Source organism: Sinocyclocheilus grahami, unplaced genomic scaffold (assembly GCF_001515645.1).
Source record: "Sinocyclocheilus grahami isolate Dianchi unplaced genomic scaffold, SAMN03320097.WGS_v1.1 scaffold339.1, whole genome shotgun sequence".
Classification (NCBI taxonomy): Eukaryota; Metazoa; Chordata; class Actinopteri; order Cypriniformes; family Cyprinidae; genus Sinocyclocheilus; species Sinocyclocheilus grahami.
The window spans coordinates 1,289,218-1,312,449 of record NW_015505518.1 but is presented as its reverse complement, the minus strand read 5'-3'; the positions used below and the strand labels follow the sequence as shown (position 1 = coordinate 1,312,449).

General features: G+C 38.6%; 1 protein-coding gene across 1 annotated transcript in view; it reads left to right on the top strand.

The window, feature by feature from the left end:
* The window catches only part of itsn1 (intersectin 1 (SH3 domain protein)), a 49,440-nt gene extending 26,235 nt beyond the window's left edge, over positions 1-23,205 (top strand). Inside the window, 29 exon segments of the mRNA XM_016295744.1 lie at positions 752-861; positions 1,762-2,024; positions 2,104-2,253; positions 5,726-5,866; positions 6,175-6,262; positions 7,047-7,186; positions 10,030-10,139; positions 10,254-10,375; positions 10,378-10,585; positions 10,694-10,865; positions 11,517-11,722; positions 12,046-12,128; positions 12,228-12,394; positions 12,563-12,608; positions 12,846-12,967; positions 13,264-13,387; positions 13,898-14,089; positions 17,679-17,800; positions 17,967-18,073; positions 18,377-18,560; positions 18,811-18,909; positions 19,092-19,259; positions 19,998-20,210; positions 20,300-20,421; positions 20,557-20,639; positions 20,729-20,812; positions 20,915-21,088; positions 22,049-22,198; positions 22,690-23,205. Of these exon segments, the coding sequence (XP_016151230.1) occupies positions 752-861; positions 1,762-2,024; positions 2,104-2,253; positions 5,726-5,866; positions 6,175-6,262; positions 7,047-7,186; positions 10,030-10,139; positions 10,254-10,375; positions 10,378-10,585; positions 10,694-10,865; positions 11,517-11,722; positions 12,046-12,128; positions 12,228-12,394; positions 12,563-12,608; positions 12,846-12,967; positions 13,264-13,387; positions 13,898-14,089; positions 17,679-17,800; positions 17,967-18,073; positions 18,377-18,560; positions 18,811-18,909; positions 19,092-19,259; positions 19,998-20,210; positions 20,300-20,421; positions 20,557-20,639; positions 20,729-20,812; positions 20,915-21,088; positions 22,049-22,197 (3,949 nt within the window). The 3' untranslated portion in view covers position 22,198; positions 22,690-23,205.
* Positions 23,206-23,232: the final 27 nt, after the last annotated feature.

Below are 23,232 nucleotides of genomic sequence, written 5' to 3'. Positions count from 1 at the left end.
GGGCCGTCTAGTTCCTTCAAGCGCCGTGGGCAGAGAGAAGGACGAAGCCGCTGAAAGAAGCTCACGCCCCGGACCGGAGAGGGGAGCGCGTGCGGCCGCCGGACTCCGCCCCTTACCTGGACCCTTCCTTCCTTCCTGACCACTGCCCTTCCCTTCACGAACCCCGCAGCACGACGAGGACACCAGATCCCCTGTTTATTTTGGACACTTGATTCCCTTTTTTCTGGACACTTTGTTTATTTTCTGTTAATAAACTGTGCCTGTCGTTTGCTCCTCCCGCAACAACACACCCATTAACGTAAACTACGCCAGAGCGCGTACAAGCCTCACGCACCGGAAGTCGTGCACATGCTCAAAGCAGTTGGACGTAGTGGTGTATTACAGGTAAAAAATTATATAAATACTGTTCGGTTTCTGGCACAAACCGATCGTTTCGTGTGTTAGGACATCAATGTGTCATCAGGAGCCGCAGGGTTTAATTTGGATTTGTCTGTGCATGTTTGTTTTACACTCCTAGACTTTGTTACCATTGCCATGCATTATAAGACTGATGGACTCCAACGGTTGGACTTAAAAATCATCATATGTGTTCTACTTAAGAAACAAAGTCACCTACATCTTGGATGCCCTGAGGGTAAGCAGATAAACATCAAATTATCATTTTTGGGTGAACTATCCCTTTAAGAGAACTTTTATTCTAACGATGCAAATGGTTACATTTATAGGACTTAATTCTTTCCTGTTTGTGTAGGAGAGTGCGTTCTGGTAGTGGAGTGTCTGTGACCAGTATACACTCGACAGACCTACGGTCTCAGGATGAGCTGGAGGAGGAGGAAAAAGAGGCAGAGAAAAAACTTGCAGGTCAGAGGACAAGAGCAAATCCTAATCAGTTTCATGGAAACTCAGCTGACTCGCTGATAAAATATTTGTGGATCAGATGACAAGTATAGACATGAAAAGGCCCCCCTTTGCTTCTGGCATTAATGCATTTTTATCTGGATAGTCTTTAACTGGATTTAGCTATTTAACTTGCATTTACATCTTGCAGTGCAATTCTTTGTGAGATCTGATACCACTTACCCATACAAAATGGAAAACGCCACTTGCATATTACCACAAAGGCTACATTAATTATAAATGTTCCTCCATTTACCAATTTTTAAAAAACATTACTGGCTAATTCAACGTGCATTCCCTCATTTTGGCTAATAGAATACCAGGTTTCTGGTTACTTTTACATACTTAAGAAACATACCCTCTGTATATAATGCTAATAGACAATAGAAGTGGAGAAAATGGGTAAAATAAGTTTTAAAGCTCCCTGAGAGAAATGTGAGTGAAGGTCTGGGGATACAAATGAGAAATTGCAAGTGTAGTTCAGTGGAATTATTAGTGAGATATTGTTCTTTTAATTGACCAGATCATAAGACATAATAAAAGTAGAGCATGATGGAAAATTTAAAGCCCAGCCTGACAAAATTACAATTAATGTTTTATGTGTAGTGCAACCTTTTACATATTACTTCCATATTTGTTTATGGTTAACAAAATGCGGTAACATTTTCATTGAATATGGTCAGAACCTGTCGTGACGACCTTTGAAACTGGTTTCAGTGATCTCAATACAATCACTGTTACATATGGCTTTTAATGTGATCAAGTGTATCACCAAAAACACGTTCATGCTAGATGTAAAAGAGCTTGCTACTATGTTTTAAATGTAAAAATCTGTCTTAAAATTGTTTCCGTTCTTCCCCTCAGTCACATTCGAGGATAAGAAACGAGAGAACTTTGAGCGTGGAAACCTGGAGCTGGAGAAACGTCGGCAGGCATTGCTGGAGCAGCAGAGGAAAGAGCAGGAGCGACTGGTGGCCCTGGAGAAAGAGGAGCAAGAGAGGAAGGAGAGAGAACGACTGGAGCAGGAGAGACGCAGACAGCAGGAGCTGGACAGACAACTGGAGAGACAGAGAGAGCTGGAGCGACAGAGGGAGGAGGAGAGACGCAAGGAGATCGAGAGAAGAGAGGTAAGTTAAAAAATTCTCAGTGCATGTTAAACACTATCAGCATCATCTGTAACCTCTTGAGTGTGTGTTGTGTGTGAAGGCTGCTAAGCGGGAGCTGGAGCGTCAGCGGCAGTTAGAGTGGGAAAGAACACGCAGACAGGAACTGCTCACCCAGAGAAACAGAGAGCAGGAGAACATCATCCTGCTCAAAGCACGCAAGAAAACACTTGAGTTTGAACTGGAGGCCCTGGTACGTGCACTTTTCTACACTTTAATGTTTTAAGGCAAGACACTCCAGTTGAATAGGGTAAAAATGTTAACTAGTAGATTTGACCATAATTCCTCAGAGGATTAAGAAAATGCATGCATTTTTTTGTATTACAAGTTTGTCTAATTAAATATGCACTCATTTGCATACATTACCAGAACAGAAATCTGAACGCTGAATAAAACCAGGTTCAAAATTCTTGTTTTAATTGTTGGCACATTAAATTAACTCTTTCCCCGCCATTGACGAGTTATCTCGTCTTTTACAAGAAAACGCTTCCCCGCCAAAGATGGGGTTCTTATGGCTTTCGTGTTTTCACTGTTATACACTCGGAGGCACTATTACGCATCTTCTGAATGAGTACAAAACCTCCCGAACAAAAACACACGTGAACAGGACGGAGAAACTAGCGATCTCTTATGTAAACAGATGCATATAAAAAATAATGCGATCATCAGCAATAGACAGCATATAAATGAAAACTGCATAATGTTACAGAGTAAAATGTTGATCCAGAAAGTGGTTTATGTCTGTGCAAGCTTTGGAGGTATTGATGGAAGCGATTTACTGGATTTATGCTTTGATAATCGTACTAAATATTATCCAGATGTAGTTTTTGATAAACATTTTATATTTTCACCTTTTTGCTCAAAATTATGCATTTTTTAGTATAGACATGAAAAGGCCCCCCTTTGCTTCTGGCATTAATGCATTTTTATCTGGATAGTCTTTAACTGGATTTAGCTATTTAACTTGCATTTACATCTTGCAGTGCAATTCTTTGTGAGATCTGATACCACTTACCCATACAAAATGGAAAACGCCACTTGCATATTACCACAAAGGCTACATTAATTATAAATGTTCCTCCATTTACCAATTTTTAAAAAACATTACTGGCTAATTCAACGTGCATTCCCTCATTTTGGCTAATAGAATACCAGGTTTCTGGTTACTTTTACATACTTAAGAAACATACCCTCTGTATATAATGCTAATAGACAATAGAAGTGGAGAAAATGGGTAAAATAAGTTTTAAAGCTCCCTGAGAGAAATGTGAGTGAAGGTCTGGGGATACAAATGAGAAATTGCAAGTGTAGTTCAGTGGAATTATTAGTGAGATATTGTTCTTTTAATTGACCAGATCATAAGACATAATAAAAGTAGAGCATGATGGAAAATTTATTTATGTGTAGTGCAACCTTTTACATATTACTTCCATATTTGTTTATGGTTAACAAAATGCGGTAACATTTTCATTGAATATGGTCAGAACCTGTCGTGACGACCTTTGAAACTGGTTTCAGTGATCTCAATACAATCACTGTTACATATGGCTTTTAATGTGATCAAGTGTATCACCAAAAACACGTTCATGCTAGATGTAAAAGAGCTTGCTACTATGTTTTAAATGTAAAAATCTGTCTTAAAATTGTTTCCGTTCTTCCCCTCAGTCACATTCGAGGATAAGAAACGAGAGAACTTTGAGCGTGGAAACCTGGAGCTGGAGAAACGTCGGCAGGCATTGCTGGAGCAGCAGAGGAAAGAGCAGGAGCGACTGGTGGCCCTGGAGAAAGAGGAGCAAGAGAGGAAGGAGAGAGAACGACTGGAGCAGGAGAGACGCAGACAGCAGGAGCTGGACAGACAACTGGAGAGACAGAGAGAGCTGGAGCGACAGAGGGAGGAGGAGAGACGCAAGGAGATCGAGAGAAGAGAGGTAAGTTAAAAAATTCTCAGTGCATGTTAAACACTATCAGCATCATCTGTAACCTCTTGAGTGTGTGTTGTGTGTGAAGGCTGCTAAGCGGGAGCTGGAGCGTCAGCGGCAGTTAGAGTGGGAAAGAACACGCAGACAGGAACTGCTCACCCAGAGAAACAGAGAGCAGGAGAACATCATCCTGCTCAAAGCACGCAAGAAAACACTTGAGTTTGAACTGGAGGCCCTGGTACGTGCACTTTTCTACACTTTAATGTTTTAAGGCAAGACACTCCAGTTGAATAGGGTAAAAATGTTAACTAGTAGATTTGACCATAATTCCTCAGAGGATTAAGAAAATGCATGCATTTTTTTGTATTACAAGTTTGTCTAATTAAATATGCACTCATTTGCATACATTACCAGAACAGAAATCTGAACGCTGAATAAAACCAGGTTCAAAATTCTTGTTTTAATTGTTGGCACATTAAATTAACTCTTTCCCCGCCATTGACGAGTTATCTCGTCTTTTACAAGAAAACGCTTCCCCACCAAAGATGGGGTTCTTATGGCTTTCGTGTTTTCACTGTTATACACTCGGAGGCACTATTACGCATCTTTTGAATGAGTACAAAACCTCCCGAACAAAAACACACGTGAACAGGACGGAGAAACTAGCGATCTCTTATGTAAACAGATGCATATAAAAAATAATGCGATCATCAGCAATAGACAGCATATAAATGAAAACTGCATAATGTTACAGAGTAAAATGTTGATCCAGAAAGTGGTTTATGTCTGTGCAAGCTTTGGAGGTATTGATGGAAGCGATTTACTGGATTTATGCTTTGATAATCGTACTAAATATTATCCAGATGTAGTTTTTGATAAACATTTTATATTTTCACCTTTTTGCTCAAAATTATGCATTTTTTATGAAACCTACCTATATTCAAGTGTTGATAAAAAAAGAATGCTTTAAACTAGAATAAAAAACTTTTTTTTTTTTTTAAAGTAGAGGCTCTGATCTTTATTTTGGTGTATTGCATATTCAAATATTCATACAGCAAAATATACTGGAGGCCATCAAATTTTAGTTAAAATCATCAAAATCGCTGGCGGTGGCTGGAAACTTTTTTCAAAAATGCTGGCGGGGAAAGAGTTAAAGGTATAAACCGAGGGGATTTTGGATATCTCTTTTTATCACTACATAAATCAGAAAATACAACCATGTTTTGAGGAATAAAATGTTGAACAAATACATAAACAGAACCATCAGCAACACCAAACAGAATTGTAATCTGTTTGAGTGGCCCCATATGCATATTAAACCAAAGTTAATCTGATGCTGAGTTTAGTAATTTGACATCTGTTGTTCTTTTTGGCTCTTCTCTAGAATGATAAGAATTCACAGTTGGAGGGTAAACTGCGGGACATTCGTTTCCGTCTCTCTATAATCACTATAATCTGTAGAAGGAATTGCTGACTGGTCATATTTGGTACTGCAGGAACAATTTTACAAACGACAGTTGAGCTGATTGAACACGAAATCAACACCTTAGGTCGCAGAGGCATGAAAACAGTCAAGAACTAAATGATCAGATTGGTGAATTAAGCATTATTTGATTAGTATTCCTGTTTGTTTTGCTCATTGAACTGTTGTTACAAGTGCAGTTTTAGACCATTTTGATGATTAAAGTTAATCTGATGCTGAGTTTAGTAGTTTGACATCTGTTGTTCTTTTTGGCTCTTCTCTAGAATGATAAGAAGTCACAGTTGGAGGGTAAACTGCAGGACATTCGTTTCCGTCTCTCGGCTCAGAGGCACGAGATCGAGAGCACCAATAAGACGCGAGAGCTCCGCATTGCTGAGATCACTAGCCTGCAACAGCAGCTGCAGGTGTGCACTTCTTCTCATTTCTCTCTTATTTCTTCTCACTTGCCTCATACAGAGGCATCATCAGCATCCTTTCCGCATTCACATAATTTGAATTAGTCTCTCCTCCCCGGTTTGGGGTGTTTTTTGAGTGTGTGGAAGAGACGAGGGATTTTAAACCCCTCATGGACAGAGACAAGTGCTTTAGACTATACATATCTTGTTTATTTGCAGTTATACACAATAAGATATCAGTTTTAAATTGCTCTGTACATAAGTGTGTCAAAGTAATCCGAATATTTTATGTGTTTTCTCTCTTTTGTCTCCATCAGGAGTCTCAGCAGTGGTTGAGTCGGTTGATTCCTGACAAACAGTGTCTGAATGACCAGCTGAAGCAGGTTCAGCAGAACAGTCTGCACAGTAAGAACCCTTTCCTCTACACCACTTTAAAGATCCAGGCTAGTTTTCTGGTTAGATATTATCACACTAGACATTTTGGTGCAAACCAGAGTCCATTTCAACAGTTGGGATCTACTCATTTTATGTGGTTACCTAATTAATGTGGTAAACCGCTGCCATTAGTACTTACTGTGGTACCTTGTGTCTTTGTCAGTGTTTGGTGGTGGGATGTAGGGTTCTGTCTTCTGGTCATTATTATTTCAAAGTTTGTCCAAGTTTCTATAAAATTGCTGGGAATAAAATTGATGATCAGCCCAACACGTCTTTGTTTCACAAACCGGTTAAAATTCAGGACACTCAAATCAAGGTGTGTTCAGAGTTCTCGCCCTCAACACGCCCACATAAAGCCTTTGTAACATCTAAACAAACAATGATCTATAATCACTGTAATCTGTAGAAGTTGCTGCTGACTGGTCATATTTGGTACTGCAGGAACAATTTTACAAACGACAGTTGAGCTGATTGAACACAAAATCAACACCTTAGGTCGCAGACGCATGAAAACAGTCAAGAACTAAATGATCAGATTGGTGAACTAAGCATTATTTGAAGAGTATTCCTGTTTGTTTTGCTCATTGAACTGTTGAAACACGTGCAGTTTTAGACCATTTTGATGATTAAAACTTCCTTTTGTTTACATCAGTGTAAAAGGGGGGAAAATAAATCGCTTTGCAGAATGATTCACAAGGATGTTGATCTCTCAGGAATGCTCTTTAATTGTTGTCTGATTATTTCTGCTTTGTAGGAGACTCTCTGTCTAGTCTTCAGAGGGCCATTGAAATGAAGGAATCCACCAAACAGCAGCTGAGAGAACAGCTGGACGCTGTGGAGAAGGAGACACGTTCTAAACTATTGGAAATAGATGCCTTCAACACACAGCTGAAGGTACGGAGTCTCTGAAAGACCTATACAAACACACATTCTTACATAGCAAGACCATTTTGTCTTCAGTAGTGTTATTTTTTTAGTTATTTGGCATTTTTTTGTACTTTTATGTTTTGCGTTGTGTTTGTGTGTGTGTGCAGGGGGATAGATGCCTTCAACACACAGCTGAAGGTACTGAGTCTCTGAAAGACCTATACAAACACACATTCTTACATAGCCAGACCATTTTGTCTTCAGTAGTGTTATTTTTTTTAGTTATTTGGCATTTTTTTGTACTTTTATGTTTTGCGTTGTGTTTGTGTGTGTGTGCAGGGGCAAAATTAACATTTGTGCAACATTTAAGTAAAATTGGCTTTGGTAAATAAATAAAATTTAAATAACTTACCAGTTTATTAGAGCTGCAACATAATACATAATTTAAAACGTAATTATGATTATAATGATTCAAATAACCTTTTGGTTGATTTGAACTATCATCTAAATACTTTAGATGATATACATATAAAATAAATACAAACAGCTGTTTCATGGCTAGTAAGAAAAAATTGTGGTAAAATTGCTGAAGTCATTTACCATTGAAAGTTGGGGCAGTGTTCATTTTGGGCCCTCTGTGTTTGTGTGAATGAAAGAGGAAGTAAGAGAGAGTGCATTCTGAGACATCATTGACTTCCACCCAGTGTATATGATAAAACCAACAGAACACTCTTAATTTTGTCTTAATGTGCCTTCAGAATAAGAGAAAGAAAGTGTGTGATAAAGTAGAAGTATTTTCACTGCATCACACAATCTCTTGTTCCTCTCTCACTGTATCTGCCTGCTGTTCACTCTGTCACCCCGCCCCTCATCCTCCGTTCATCCTGGCTGACTCCCTCTCAACTCTCCTCCCTCCACCATGTTTATACAGCTTGGTTGGCCCTCGTTGTTCTGGCTTGACCGTGCTTTACCCCGCTTTACCCTTCGTGGTGGTACAGTCCTTGGGGCTGTTCTATCAGACCCACACTGCTAGGATGGAGAACCTGCAATCGGATCTTCTTAATGAAGAGCAGAGTGGGCGACAGGTAGACAACCTGATAATGCTCTTAACCCCCAGAAAACTACTACCAAACTATTACCCTCTACTCTCGCAGCACTATGCTCTCTGTTGCCCTATATGAGGGGAGTTAGAGTAGCACACTTCCAGTTGTCTTGTCTTGACTACTTCCCTTTACTAAGCCATCAAAAGGGCTCTACAATAAGGATTTTTTAAATTTATTTTTTTATCAGCTGAGATTTTTACCTGCCCTTGTCATATTTTCATTTAGGATGAACAAACTCAAAATACTACAAAACTCCTAATAATGATCAAAATAATTTATTTAAAAAAAAATTTGATTTGAAAAGATCATTTTAAATAGATTGAAAATACAGTGTAAATGTATTTAGAAAACACATCAATTGCAGGAAACACTATATTATTATCTGAAATGTTTTTTTTCTGACCAAGTGTTGGATTCTGTGTTGATTGCTGGGCCGCCGATTAATTGGAAAACCAGTTCCTTTGGTTTTTAGCGATTCCACAAAATTACAGTACTACTTACAGCTATTGACACATTAGTGTGATAAAGAAACATGTCCAAATGAGAAAATAAAACATGGGGTGTACTTGATGTACAAAAACACAATAAGCCTCAAAGTATAATGCGGTACTTGTGCACTGACTGACACACACTCAAAGAAAGCCAGCTGTCACATACGCTTGAATAGTGAAATACACAAAGTGATGTCAAAATGCCCCTCTTACTGAGAATTCCTGTAAACATGGTCAGTTAAGTAAATATAAATAGTTGGGAGAAAACGAATGTGTATTGGATCTGTGCATTAGGTCTTAAAGTTACAGCAGCCTAATATTTCATTTGTATCTTTGTCTTATTGCATGCAATTTCTTTCTTTCTTAATTTTACAGGGTTCGTACGGTCATGAAAAACCTGGAAAAGTCATGGAATTTTAAAACCCCAATTTCCAGGCCTGGAAAAGTTTTGGAAAAATAAATAAACCCAGAAAGTTTTGGAAAAGTCATTGAAATTTATTTCACAAAACTCTGTATAATAGAATTGTGTTTAATCAGGTCCTGAATTTCGGTGCGGGATTGCGCATAGGTTATATCGCATAGTTTTACTCATTCCCGCAGCTTTTGACTTTAAAATGATGGATATTCACACATTTATTCAGTAGCCTATAGCATGTAGGTTTGATGAGTAAATAAGTCCACACAGATTGATCAAATCAGTCATTTGAAAACGGCGTGAGTGATTCAGTTGTACGCGCCTTCTCTCTTTGACTTTTTTCTTCAAACGGCTTCACATCGGCGCATCTTGTCTTGCGCTACAAGAGCCGCTGCACGCTGCGATACAAGACTTTCACTCACGTTTCGGGACAGTTGACAGGAACATTTAGGTCATGAATATTGTCTCAAAAGTCATGGAAAAGTCATGGAAATGTATTGGTAAAAATATGTACGAACCCTGATTTTAAGAACAGAATAAAAAAAACAAAAATAACTTCCTATACAGGTTAGTGTCAGAACAAAAATAAATAAGCTTTCTGCATTTTTTTTTTCTGTCATTTATGACTTACATCTAGTTTACATATTGCCCAAAATTCTGAAAATTACAGACACAAAATCAGCCATATTAAATGCAAAAAAAAAAGTGGAATCCTCTGAAAACCAAGATGTGGGCTACTGTACGTGTCGTGATGACAGCAGAGTTTATAGGTGTGTGTAAATGTAGGATGCGCTCTTGTTTGTAGGTTGTTTGGACGTGCACCAGACAGACCTCTCTCCAATATCCCATCATGCATTGCAGGAGCTAAGAGAAATCCACAACAAACAACAGAGGCAGAAACAAAAGGAGCTGGAGGCTGACATCACCCAGCCGTCACATAACAGGATGTCCACAGAATTGCAAGAGTCTAGGTATTTTATGTCATTCCATGTCTATTCTTTGTGGGGGAAAAATAATTAGATTTTTCTCAAATTCGATTTTTCTCAAATTAACTTGCATTAATTTTGTCCCTTACTTTCCTTCAGGTTGTCAGGGACAGAAGATGGCCTGTCTCCTGCATGGAGAGATGATGGGCTGGGTAAAGCGCCCACTCCTCCTGCGTCTCAGGCTTGGATAAGCCAAGTGAGTGAAGAGGAGAACCACAGCAGATTAGTTTGAGGGCTAGCGCTGCTTCTAGTTCCACCCCTAAATTGGGTTCCCATATGTCATCCGCTTCTTCATCGACCACAGCCACACCCATGCAGCCAGTCTCCGCAGAGTCTGCATCAATAGCCCCGCCCTCCTCAGCCCCTGCCCCTCCAGGCCCTGCCTCCTCCTCTTCCTCAACATCCAGTAACTGGGCAGATTTCAGCACTACGTAAGTAATTTGTCTAATAAAAAAATTTTACTAGCAAAGACATTTATTTACAGATTTTTTTTTAATCTGCATCCATTTTGATTCTATGCTCATGTGACTTTAATGCAGATGGCCAACTAATTCCGCTGTGGAGAAGCAGGACAGCGATGGATGGGATGCATGGCCAACCCAGCCCACTCAGCCGTCCCTGTCAGTGCCCAGTGGAGGGCAGATCAGACAACGCTCTGCTTTCACCCCGGCAACGCTCTCCGGCTCCTCACCCTCACCTGTGCTCGGCCAGGTACATATACTCTGCCCCTGTCCAGAAAATAAATTTCTTATATTTTCTTAACTACTTATATTAAATAAATCAGTATAGATGAAAAATTACTCTACCCTATGCATTTTAAAGGAATAATTCCTTTAAAAAAATTCAAAAGACCATTCAAGATGTAGATGAGTTTGTTTCTATAGAAATTAGAAATTTAGCATTACATCACTTGCACACCAGTGGATCCACTGCATTGAATGGGTGCTGTCATAAAGAGAGTTCAAACAGCTGATAAAATATCTCCATAATCCACACGACTCCAGTCCATCAATTAATGCCAACACCCTCTGCATTCACTGAAGAGGATCCATTGGTGAGCAATTGATGTAATGCTAAATTTCTCCAAATATGTTCCGATGAAGAAATAAACTCATCTACATCTTGGATTGCCTGAGGGTAACATTTTTAGCTAATTTTCTAGTAAATTAACTATTGCTTTAAAGACTACAAGGCCTCTTTCTTTCAGGCTTTTACATGAACATATGAAAAGAATCATGGCATTGTTCATCATTTCATTAGATGGAAGTTATGGTTAGGTACTGGGATCGTAACAGTGTATTACTGCTGATCGAGTTTTTTTGGGGTTTTTTTTTTAAACTCTTGCTGCTGTCTTGTTTTCAGGGTGAAAAGGTGGAGGGTCTGCAGGCGCAGGCTTTGTATCCATGGAGAGCCAAGAAAGACAATCACCTAAACTTTAACAAGAATGATGTGATCACCGTACTGGAGCAGCAGGATATGTGGTGGTTTGGGGAGGTTCAAGGGCAGAGAGGATGGTTCCCCAAATCTTACGTCAAACTCATCTCTGGGCCCGTCCGGAAATCTATGAGGTGTGTATCTTGGCGATATATCATTAACATATTAGTTATTGGCTAATATTAGTGATTTGTATTGGATGTTAGCATATTAAAATTAAAATTGTAGTTTTCTGTCAGTGCATCTGTGCAAAATAGCACAGATTTCTAATAATACTATATTTGTAATATATTGTAATAAATATGTTTTCACTTTTCGAGCTTAACATAATAATAAACGCAACAATTATGACCCAATTATGAAATACTTGTTTTATTACAAAAAGTGATGTTGAACACACAGTTAGGCGTTTCATGCAGACTGTGATTTTGACTTGAATGCTGCTGTTCTGTTTCAGTATTGAGTCTGGCTCTTCGGACAGCCCTCCCAGTGTTAAGAGACCCAGCCCATCTCCAAACAAACCCACAGATCTTGGAGAAGGTCAGAATACCAGAGACAGCTCGATGGATCATGTGTTCCTCCCTCTCTCTTCTTAATCATTTTGTATCTGATAGTCTGTGTGATTCTGTCTGATCACAGAGTATGTGGCCATGTATACATATGAAAGCAGTGAACAGGGTGATTTGACCTTCCAGCAAGGGGATGTCATCACGGTCACAAAGAAAGAAGGAGATTGGTGGACCGGCACTGTGGGCGGGAAGACCGGAGTCTTCCCCTCAAATTATATCAAACCTAAAGAATCTGAGGTAACGACTTGCGATGTTAAACAGAGCTTGAATTGTTTGAACTTTTTTTATAACGCTATACTTTCGATACAAATACAGTTGCATGCAAAAAGTTATTTTAGTCAAATAAGGAATATTCTCAACCAATAAAATCAGTATAACAATAGCATTCTTTCCACCTTTTCCTAGGGTTTGGGATCTGCTGGAAAAACAGGAAGTTTAGGGAAGAAACCAGGTGGGTGCTGATGTCCTCATGCTATAACTCTCTCATAAAACATGTACCATAGGACTTTTATGGTTGCCTGTGTTTGAGAGAATTTTAGTCAAAAAAATAAAATTTTCAGCTGCAGTTTTGTGGCCTTTATAAATGAACTCGGAGACCAAAATTATACCATAACAGCATTTTATTAGAGAGCGGCCCTGTATTCCTGCTTTTTTTCCCCTTTTACCTGTTTTTCTCTTCTGTGTTCAGAGATTGCCCAGGTGATTGCTCCTTACACAGCCACCGGGGAAGAGCAGCTCACCTTAGCACCTGGCCAGCTCATTCTCATTCGCAAGAAAAACCCAGGAGGGTGGTGGGAAGGAGAACTTCAGGTCTGAATAACACACATGCTGTTAAATACACCCACACTTTCTACTACAATAGCACAAACCTTAAACATTTAATAGAATCTGTAGTTATAGAAGCAACGCATATTTGATGCGTTGTAATGTTAAATCTGCTTACTTGTGCTCAGATTTACTTCATTTAATTTATTTTACATCAGTGCTTGTGGAATGATATAATATGGTGATACCTGTGAGATATTGCTGTTCCTTATAAATTAGACTGTATGCTAAATTTTTACTTCAGATTCATTTTAATGGCCCACTGCTGTTGCTCTCTCCAGGCAAGAGGAAAGAAGCGTCAGATTGGCTGGTTTCCAGCTAATTATGTGAAATTATTGAGCCCCAGCACCAGTAAGACCACACCCACAGAGCCCAACCCACCCAAGCTGCCAACACCCAATGCAGGTACAGGTAACTTATTGTGCAAGAAAGTGGTTTCTCTTGACACAGATGAAATGTTGTCTTTTGTACTTTTTATAATTAAAACCTTAAAGGCAATGTTTAATTATGTCAAGTTTGAGCATGTTGCCTCGTCATTTAGAACAGGCTAGGTTACTTGTACTGTGCTGTACATTAGTAAGCTACCGTCACACCATCATCAACTCAGTTTTTCATAGTATTTGCATGTCCTCATGGTTGATAAATAAAGGCAGTCTACCAAATAGCGAAGCAAATACTCCAGTAATCAGGAATAATTTTATTATGTTATTCTGGAATAAATATTGAAATAGAGATTCTGGAATTTGTCAGTAGTTGAAAAGTATATGAAAATAAAAAAATTGCATTTCTGTTGTTTTTAAATGTTGAAAATATTATCAAAATGTGAAAATAATGTACTACAGTTGTACAAGGTCGTTGCATAAAAACACAAGCTATCTTATATTTTACATGTGCATTTGTGTTTCCACTTCATAGTGTGCCAGGTGATTGGCATGTATGATTATACGGCTCAGAACGATGATGAGCTGCCTTTCGGGAAGGGCCAAATCATCAATGTTTTGAGCAGAGAGGATCCTGATTGGTGGAAGGGAGAGCTGAATGGTTCTATTGGCCTTTTCCCATCAAACTACGTCAAGCTGACCACCGACACAGACCCCTGCCAACAATGTGAGTCCAGAACATTCTGTATTTTATACACACACTCGCAATGATCCTCTCTCTATCCTGCTCAAAGAAATTAGCGATAACAATTCAATTCTGAAATCCCTTTGAGAGACAATTGGCTTGAAGCGTCACCAGTAACATCCAGCTAAATGGACTGTGCCAATGCAGTCATTTCTTTCAAATCTTTGAGGACCTTCTCAAATTTAGTTTTAGTTATGTCCTCCTCACGATGTGGTGAGTTATAGAGCGTCCGATGTCCACACTGAAGCCCCTCCTCTTCCTGTTTCCAAGCAACCTCTCACCTCATGTTGTAGAGCATTAAAGGGGTCATATGGCGTTGCTAAGAAGAACATTATTTTGTGTATTTGGTGTAATGCAATGTGTTTATGCAGTTTAAGGTTAAAACACATTATTTTCCACATAATGTTCATTATTGTTGCTCCTCTATGCCCTGCCTTTCTGAAACGCGTTGATTTTTACGAAGCTCATCATTCTGAAAAGCGAGGTGTACGCTGATTGGCCAGCTATCCAGTGCGTTGTGATTGGCCAAATACCTCAAGCGTGTGACGGAAATGTTTAGCCCCTTACCATGTTGTGATGCCTACTCCCGGCATGACGAGACAAAACCAATAAAACCCATTATAAACGAGGCATTTGTTGCATCCAGTGGGGACATAATTACGGATTATAATGACTTATACTGTTTTATTAATGCGTTGCGTTGTGCATTGCACCGCGTAAACATAAAACCATGTCTGCATTTGTGATCGGAGAAATGACAAACAACAAGCGCTACTCTACACTGCTTAAAACTCGCGTTTGAATCATCAGTGGCAAATTCTTTAAATATGTACTTTCTCCTTCTGCCTGCATGCCAGTGTCCTTGTCATTGTGGCATCCTGTGAAAAGTGTCTTCCAGAGTTCATTTAGTTCTCCTAGCTCGTAAAGATTTTGCACAATGTGGTTTTTATTTTCTTTCCTTTTTTATTTAGATTTTTTTTAATTTCCTTTTTTTTGGCTTATGTGCTGTGTTTTCCTCTTTCTAGGACTCTTATGTTGCCCATATCCCACTCAGCCTTGAAAGTCCTCAAAGCGACCCACTATCCCTTAAACCGTGCCCAGCAGGATGATGGGAGATGGAGCATTGATCATGTGACTGCCCCCCCACAGCTGGTTTTGTGGCCAGAAGAGACGAATACTACAGAGAGCAGTCGTTAACCTCAATATTCAGAACCGTAGCAAAATTGCCAGCCAGCATCCTCCGCATTAAAGCAATATTGAAATCGCATCATATGACCCCTTTAAATAGACTCCCATCTCTCTGTCTCCTTCTGCCTGCATGCCAGTGTCCTTGTCATTGTGGCATCCTGTGAAAAGTGTCTTCCAGAGTTCATTTAGTTCTCCTAGCTCGTAAAGATTTTGCACAATGTGGTTTTTATTTTCTTTCCTTTTTTATTTAGATTTTTTTTTATTTCCTTTTTTTTGGCTTATGTGCTGTGTTTTCCTCTTTCTAGGACTCTTATGTTGCCCATATCCCACTCAGCCTTGAAAGTCCTCAAAGCGACCCACTATCCCTTAAACCGTGCCCCTGTCAGTCAATTTGAACTGATCTCAGTTCATCCGGTCCAGTCACATGCCTCTCTGTGTCATTGTTTGTTACATGTTCATACCAAAACCGTGGATGAATTGATTTGTGTTCGTGTGCTTGCTAGTCTCTTGTTTGATTTTTTTTATTTTTTTTATTGTATGTTTTGTTGTGTTTGTGTGATGGGGTTGAGAATTGGTGTTGCAAACCAAAAAAAAACTGCACAACTGCCACTAAAGAATAATGGTACAGTGATAGACAAAGTGCGTACATGTATAAAATGTTGCTGGAAGTGACGTACTCGTTAAGGGTTTCCTTACATGATTAGACTTTCAGAGGGTTAATTTCTTATATAATTGTGTTTCCCATATAGATGGATGAATGCTTTTGTTTTGTATTCTCAATCGTTTGCTGTCATCATTCTGTCATGTTGATTGAATTTTCAATTGTTTTTGATGTTGATTTTGAGAACACTAGATTTCAAGGTGTTCTTGATATAACAGCTCACTATTTTTATAATGATCAAAAATTGTTATGCATAGTGTTTAAAAAAAATCCACTTCAGTATGTACACCGCCCTTTACCGGAAAACAAAGATATGAAAGTTCAAGTAGTGAATAGAGAGCATTTAGAAAGCCCAAATTTGATGAAATTGAGATGTCATGCTTTGAATGAAACCCTAAACCGCATTAATGTATTGAACATAAGCTTACCCTTCTATTCACAAATGCTTATGACTAAATAGACGTTTACAAGTGAAACATAAAAGACTGGAATTTTCTTTTAAATATCAGAACAAGAGACCATTAGATCATCCAGTGTGTTTTTTTTTCTTCTGCTTGTTAGAAAGCAATCAAAGCATGGCATTAATTTGTACTCCTACAGTATTGTACTGGCAACACATGAACTAAATTTTCCTTTTTTTTAAAATTCTGCCTCACAACAGTGTTGTAATTTTAATACTGAGAAACAAGACATGAAATCATGTATGTGTGGTTCTTTATTGGTTCCACAGTATTTGAGGTTGCTGATTTATTATTGACTGGATGGACCGTCTCTTGCAAGGTTTTTTGTTTTGTTTTGTTTCATTTTGAAAATCATCCTCAGACTACAGAAGCACAACTGCTTCCTTCCCATTGAGTATTTGCAATACTCTGTAATACAATGCATTCGTTCTGAATATCTCACCAAAATGTCCAAAACATTAACAGTTGTACTTGACTATTAAAGCATTTTATCAAAATAAAATGAATGTACATTTAAAAACTCAACTATATACAACAATTCCTAGCTTTAAACAAAGTGTCATACCACCTTTATAAAAAATGTGTAACCATTAAAGAACTTCATGGCAACTGCAGACTGGCTTTATTTATTTATTTTCAATCTGCTACCAGATGTAGTGATTGTGTCACTATCACACGCATAATGGTTTTGAATGCACAATAATGTTTAATTCAAGATTCACATGTATGGCATAAAATCAGTATTGCATGAGGAATATGCCTGCATGCATATTCTATAGAAGTGAATGAACATTTAGATTGCTTTTTTTAAACGGCTCTCTGGAATAACTGATTCTGATTGGGCAATCGCAGCATTCTGCGGTCAAATATTTTTGTATAGTTGAGCGTATTCCTACAATAACTGCTAGTTATGTCTCTTATCACCCCGTCATCTCTTTCTTCTCACATAATAAAGTAAGTTCAACTCAAATCAATGTTGCATGTCCAGTTATTTATTTGATACGTGTAATAAGCTTCATGACAGGCCCTTTATTTTGTAATAATCGTATACTATTCCTTACTTAATGCAAAGAGAAAAAAACATTCAGCTTTAATTTCCAGTATTATTCTTACCAAAGTAATACAAGTTTGTTGTAAGTGCTTGATTGTTGCCTGCTTAAAATACAACTGAATTTATGTAGGTATGAATTATTAATCTTTTTTTCAATGTATTAATCTAAGCATGAGATGTGACTGTGCATGACCTCTGTGCGTTTCACAGGGTGTGCTGACCTTCACCTGCTCGACATGCTGACCCCAGTGGAACGGAAGAGGCAGGGTTACACACACGAGCTTATTGTTACAGAGGAGAACTATGTCAATGACCTGCAGCTAGTCACTGAGGTAAAACTCATAAGAAATGAAGGTTTAATCAGGCCTATAGAGTGGCCAAGATCAATAGGTGTCAGGTCTGTTGTTTGATGTTTCAAAAAAGTCAAGAAACTGCTGTTAATAAGTATGTAATTGTATTTTTTTAAAGTTCTAACCAATATTTATGATTTGATTTCAGACGTTCCAGAAGCCTTTGCTGGAGTCGGAATTGTTGACTGAGAAGGAGGTGGCCATGATCTTTGTCAACTGGAAAGAGCTGATCATGTGCAACATTAAGCTGCTCAAGTATGCCACCTACTGAGGAAATCCTGACTCCATCATTAGTTGTCATGCAATTTAAGCTCCATTTGTGTTTATTCTATGATAGAAATTGCTCTAAAACTGTTAATATGCAGTGCAGTAACGATGGCATAAGAATGCAGTGCATCAGTATTTATTAAAGTAATGCAGCATGTCAGGTCATTTAATTAAATATTCACACTTCACAGCTTTATTAAACAGATGTTGAGACAACTGAAAGAATAGGATGTAATTCCATCTAATGAGCATTACATGGCTTACCCAGAATGCCCCTCTAACTGTCTCCAGGGCGTTGCGGGTGAGGAAGAAGATGTCAGGTGAGCGCATGCCGGTGAAGATGATTGGTGACATCCTGACGGCTCAGCTTCCTCACATGCAGCCTTACATCCGCTTCTGCAGCTGCCAGCTCAATGGCGCCACCCTCATTCAGCAGAAGACGGACGAGGTGCCTGAATTCAAAGAGTTTGTTAAGGTGAGACTAGCAAACAGGCAATGGGTTAATCAAATGTGATGCTTAAATTAAGTTTTTTATTCAATTGTCCACTTTCCTTTTTTATTGTGATATTGTTTGCACATTTTTCTTCTGTGTAATTCCTGTTTATCTCTGTGCAGCTGGTTTGACACAATCTGTATTGTGAAAAGGGATATAAAAACTAGAGTTCATATTTTATGCATGTTTTTTTTTTTTTCTCAATCTTTATGCATGTTTGTATGTTTTACAGAGGTTGGCGATGGACCCTCGCTGTAAGGGAATGCCCCTGTCCAGTTTCCTCCTCAAACCCATGCAGAGAGTCACCCGATACCCCCTCATCATCAAAAACGTATGTACACAATCTTGATAATCAACTATTTCCAAACTACTATATGAAGAACCGGTAACACATTGAAAACAAACACTACAAAAGCACATAAACCATCTGCACTCTTCTACTTTGACATCACTTCCCTTTGGCTTCATGTATCTAGACCCATCATCTCATGTTTTTTCTCCCCTCACGCTCAGATTTTAGAGAACACTCCAGAGAGCCACCCGGACCACAGTCACCTGCGGCTGGCTCTGGAGAAGGCTGAAGAGCTGTGCTCACAAGTCAACGAAGGCGTGCGAGAGAAAGAAAACTCAGACCGGCTGGAGTGGATCCAGGCACATGTGCAGTGTGAGGGGCTGTCGGAGGTAACACAAACCTGGTGCATTATCACAGTCCATAGACAGGCTCACTCAGTGAAATAAACCTGTTTTCACTGGATTGTATTTAATTAGCTTTTCAAGAGACTATTTTTGTATGCACCAGTAAAAAAAAACAAAAAAAAACATGAAAGTGGTGCAATAGTTGTCATCATTCTAAAGTTTGAGGTTGGGATGATTTTTTTTATGTTTTTGAAAGTCTCTTATGTTCACCAAGGCTGTATTTATTTGATCAAAAATACAGTAAAACCTATATTACAATATAAAATAACTGTTTTCATTTGAAAATATTTTAAAATGTAATTTATTCCTGTGATGGCAAAGCTGAATTTTCAGCATCATTACTCCAGTCTTTAGCGTCACATGATCCTTCAGAAATCATTCTAATATGCTGATCTGCTGCTCAAGTAACATTTCTAATTACCATCAATGTTAAAAATAGTTGTGCCGCTTCGTATTTTTGTGGAAACATTTTTAAAGGATTCTTTAATGAATAGAATGTTTAAAATAACGGCATTTGTTTGGAATAGAAATCTTTTGTGACATTATAAATCTTTTGTCAATTTTTATCAATTTAATGCATCGTTGCTAAAATAATCTATTAATTTCTTTCAAAAAAATTAAAATCTTACGTACCCTGAACTTTTGAACAGTATTTATCAAGTTGTTTTCTCATGACAATCTAGATGAATTCTCTGTAATAAAGGTTTTTCTCTCTCTTTACAGCAACTTGTGTTCAACTCGGTTACAAACTGTCTGGGCCCTCGGAAGTTCCTGCACAGTGGAAAACTCTACAAAGCCAAAAGCAACAAGGAGCTTTACGGCTTCCTGTTTAACGATTTCCTGCTCCTCACGCAGATCATCAAACCTCTGGGCTCGTCTGGAACAGACAAAGTCTTCAGTGCGAAATCCCACCTGCAGTATCGCATGTACAAAACGGTGAGACCGTTATTTATTTGCAGTCAGTTTTTGACCTTTAATATGATATTTATTCCTTGACCTTTAATCTGACTCATTGACCTCTGCAGCCCATCTTTCTCAATGAGGTGCTGGTGAAGCTGCCCACTGATCCTTCAGGAGATGAACCCATATTCCACATATCTCACATCGACAGAGTCTACACTATACGGGCTGAGAGCATCAACGAGCGGTATTTGATAATTATTTGTGTATTATTTACAACTGTACCTATTAATCAAGAGACATATGCTCAGACATTTTTGAAGAGCACACACATATACTGTCTCTTGACAATGTTCTTCTCTTCCATCCTGTAATCCTGCAGGACGGCTTGGGTGCAGAAGATCAAAGCTGCATCTGAGCTCTTCATCGAAACAGAGAAGAAGAAGAGAGAGAAAGCCTACTTGGGTTTGTCTCACATCTCGCTGCTTTAATAAAGCAATGCATGCCCTGAGTGTTTGCTAAGCACTGGTTTTGTGTTTCTGTTATGTTTGCAGTGAGGTCTCAGAGGGCCACTGGTATCGGGCGGCTAATGGTGAACATTGTTGAAGGCATTGAGTTAAAGCCCTGCCGCTCAAATGGTAAAGAATGAATACTGCATAATAAGATTTAAGGTGCTTTACTAGGTTGTAAACATTTTAGTTCTGTTGATTATATCATAAATGGCCATTGTGCGTGTACAGGGAAGAGTAACCCATACTGTGAGGTGACGATGGGCTCTCAGTGTCACGTCACTAAGACGCTGCAGGACACTCTGAACCCTAAATGGAACTCAAACTGCCAGTTCTTCATCAAAGACCTGGAGCAGGATGTGCTGTGTGTCACGGTGTTTGAGAGGGATCAGTTCTCCCCGGACGGTCAGTATACTTATTCACATACTTTGCTTTTCGTATGCAGTATGTATAGTCTCACATATAATTATATATGTGTGTGTGTGTGTGTGTGTGTGTGTGTACACACACTAGTGTTCAAATGTTAATAAAGTCAATAGAACCTTTTTTGAAAGAAATTAATACTTAAGCAAAATCCCATTAAAAGGATTAAAAGTGACAGTAAATTTACATTGTTACAAAATTTTTTTATTTCAAATAAATGTTGTTCTTTTGAACTTTCTATTCATCAAACAGTCCTAAAAGGTATATGTGACCCTGGATCACAAAACCAGTCTTAAGTCACTGGGGTGTATTTGTAGCAATAGCCCAAAATTATTGATTTTTCTTTTATGCCAAAAATCATTAGGATATTAAGTAAAGATCATGTTCCATGAAGATATTTTGTAAATGTCCTACCGTAAATATATTCACACTTAATTTTTGATTAGTAATATGCATTGCTAAGAGCTTCATTTGGACTTTAAAGGCGATTTTCTCAATATTTTGATTTTTTTGCACCCTCCGATTCAAATAGTTGTATCTCTGCCAAATATTGTCTTGGTATTGGTTTTGTGGTCCAGGGTCACACATATCACTGTTTCCAAAAAATATGAAACCGCACAACTGTTTTCAACATTGATAATAATAAGAAATGTTTCTTGAGCATCAAATCAGCATATCAGAATGATTTCTGAAGGATCATGTGACACTGAAGACTGGAGTAATGATGCTGAAAATTCAGTTTTGCATCACAGGAATAAATTACACTTAAAAACTAATTAAAACAGTTATTTTAACTTGTAACAATATTTCCGAATATTACTGTTTTTACGTCAAATAAATGCAGACTTGGTGGGATATTAAAAAATATCCCAAAACTTTTGAGTGGCAGTTTTTAATCATAAATTCATAAATAAAAATGTTTCTCTCTCTACGTCTTTCTAGATTTCTTGGGCAGGACGGAGATTCGGCTGGCCGACATCAAGAAGGACCAGGGCTCTAAGGGGCCCATCACCAAGCGTCTGCTTTTACACGAAGTCCCTACGGGAGAGATTGTGGTGCGACTGGACCTCCAGCTCTTTGATGAACCCTGACCCACGTATGAAACCGCACAACTGTTTTCAACATTGATAATAATAAGAAATGTTTCTTGAGCATCAAATCAGCATATCAGAATGATTTCTGAAGGATCATGTGACACTGAAGACTGGAGTAATGATGCTGAAAATTCAGCTTTGCATCACAGGAATAAATTACACTTAAAAACTAATTAAAACAGTTATTTTAACTTGTAACAATATTTCAGAATATTACTGTTTTTACGTCAAATAAATGCAGACTTGGTGGGATATTAAAAAATATCCCAAAACTTTTGAGTGGCAGTTTTTAATCATAAATTCATAAAAAAAAATGTTTCTCTCTCTACGTCTTTCTAGATTTCTTGGGCAGGACGGAGATTCGGCTGGCCGACATCAAGAAGGACCAGGGCTCTAAGGGGCCCATCACCAAGCGTCTGCTTTTACACGAAGTCCCTACGGGAGAGATTGTGGTGCGACTGGACCTCCAGCTCTTTGACGAACCCTGACCCACGTTGTTTGACTTGACCTTTTGACCCCCCAGATTCCATTTCCGCTACTCCTCCGTGGTGAAAGCCCACCATCCAGATGTGACAGTCCCACTCCACCCAGCGTCATGAATCCCAGAGTGTGAATGTGTGTATTTGCGCAAGCGTTTGTGAGTCTGCAAAATGCTGTAACAGTCTTAATCGGTGATCCCAATTGGATTTTTATTGTCCTTGATACCTTTTCAAGACAAGTGTGTGAATGAAAATGAATGATGTACTGTAGAGGGAACCTCTCAGTTCCCTAATGATGTGAAGGACGTCTCAGGATGCTGTGATTTTTAAAGAGTCAAACATACAGTAGTTGTATTTAACACTCTAATGACCCGAGAACAGTAGTGCCGTTTGAAACAATATTAGAATTATAGAATACCCAGGATCATTCTAGAATGAAAACCTGTAAGAATATTGTTTCAAATGGCACTACTGCACTGCCATTCCAGTGAAATCCATCATTATGGGTGAATCTCATGAAACCTTATTTGCATAATTCTAAAAAATGTATAAT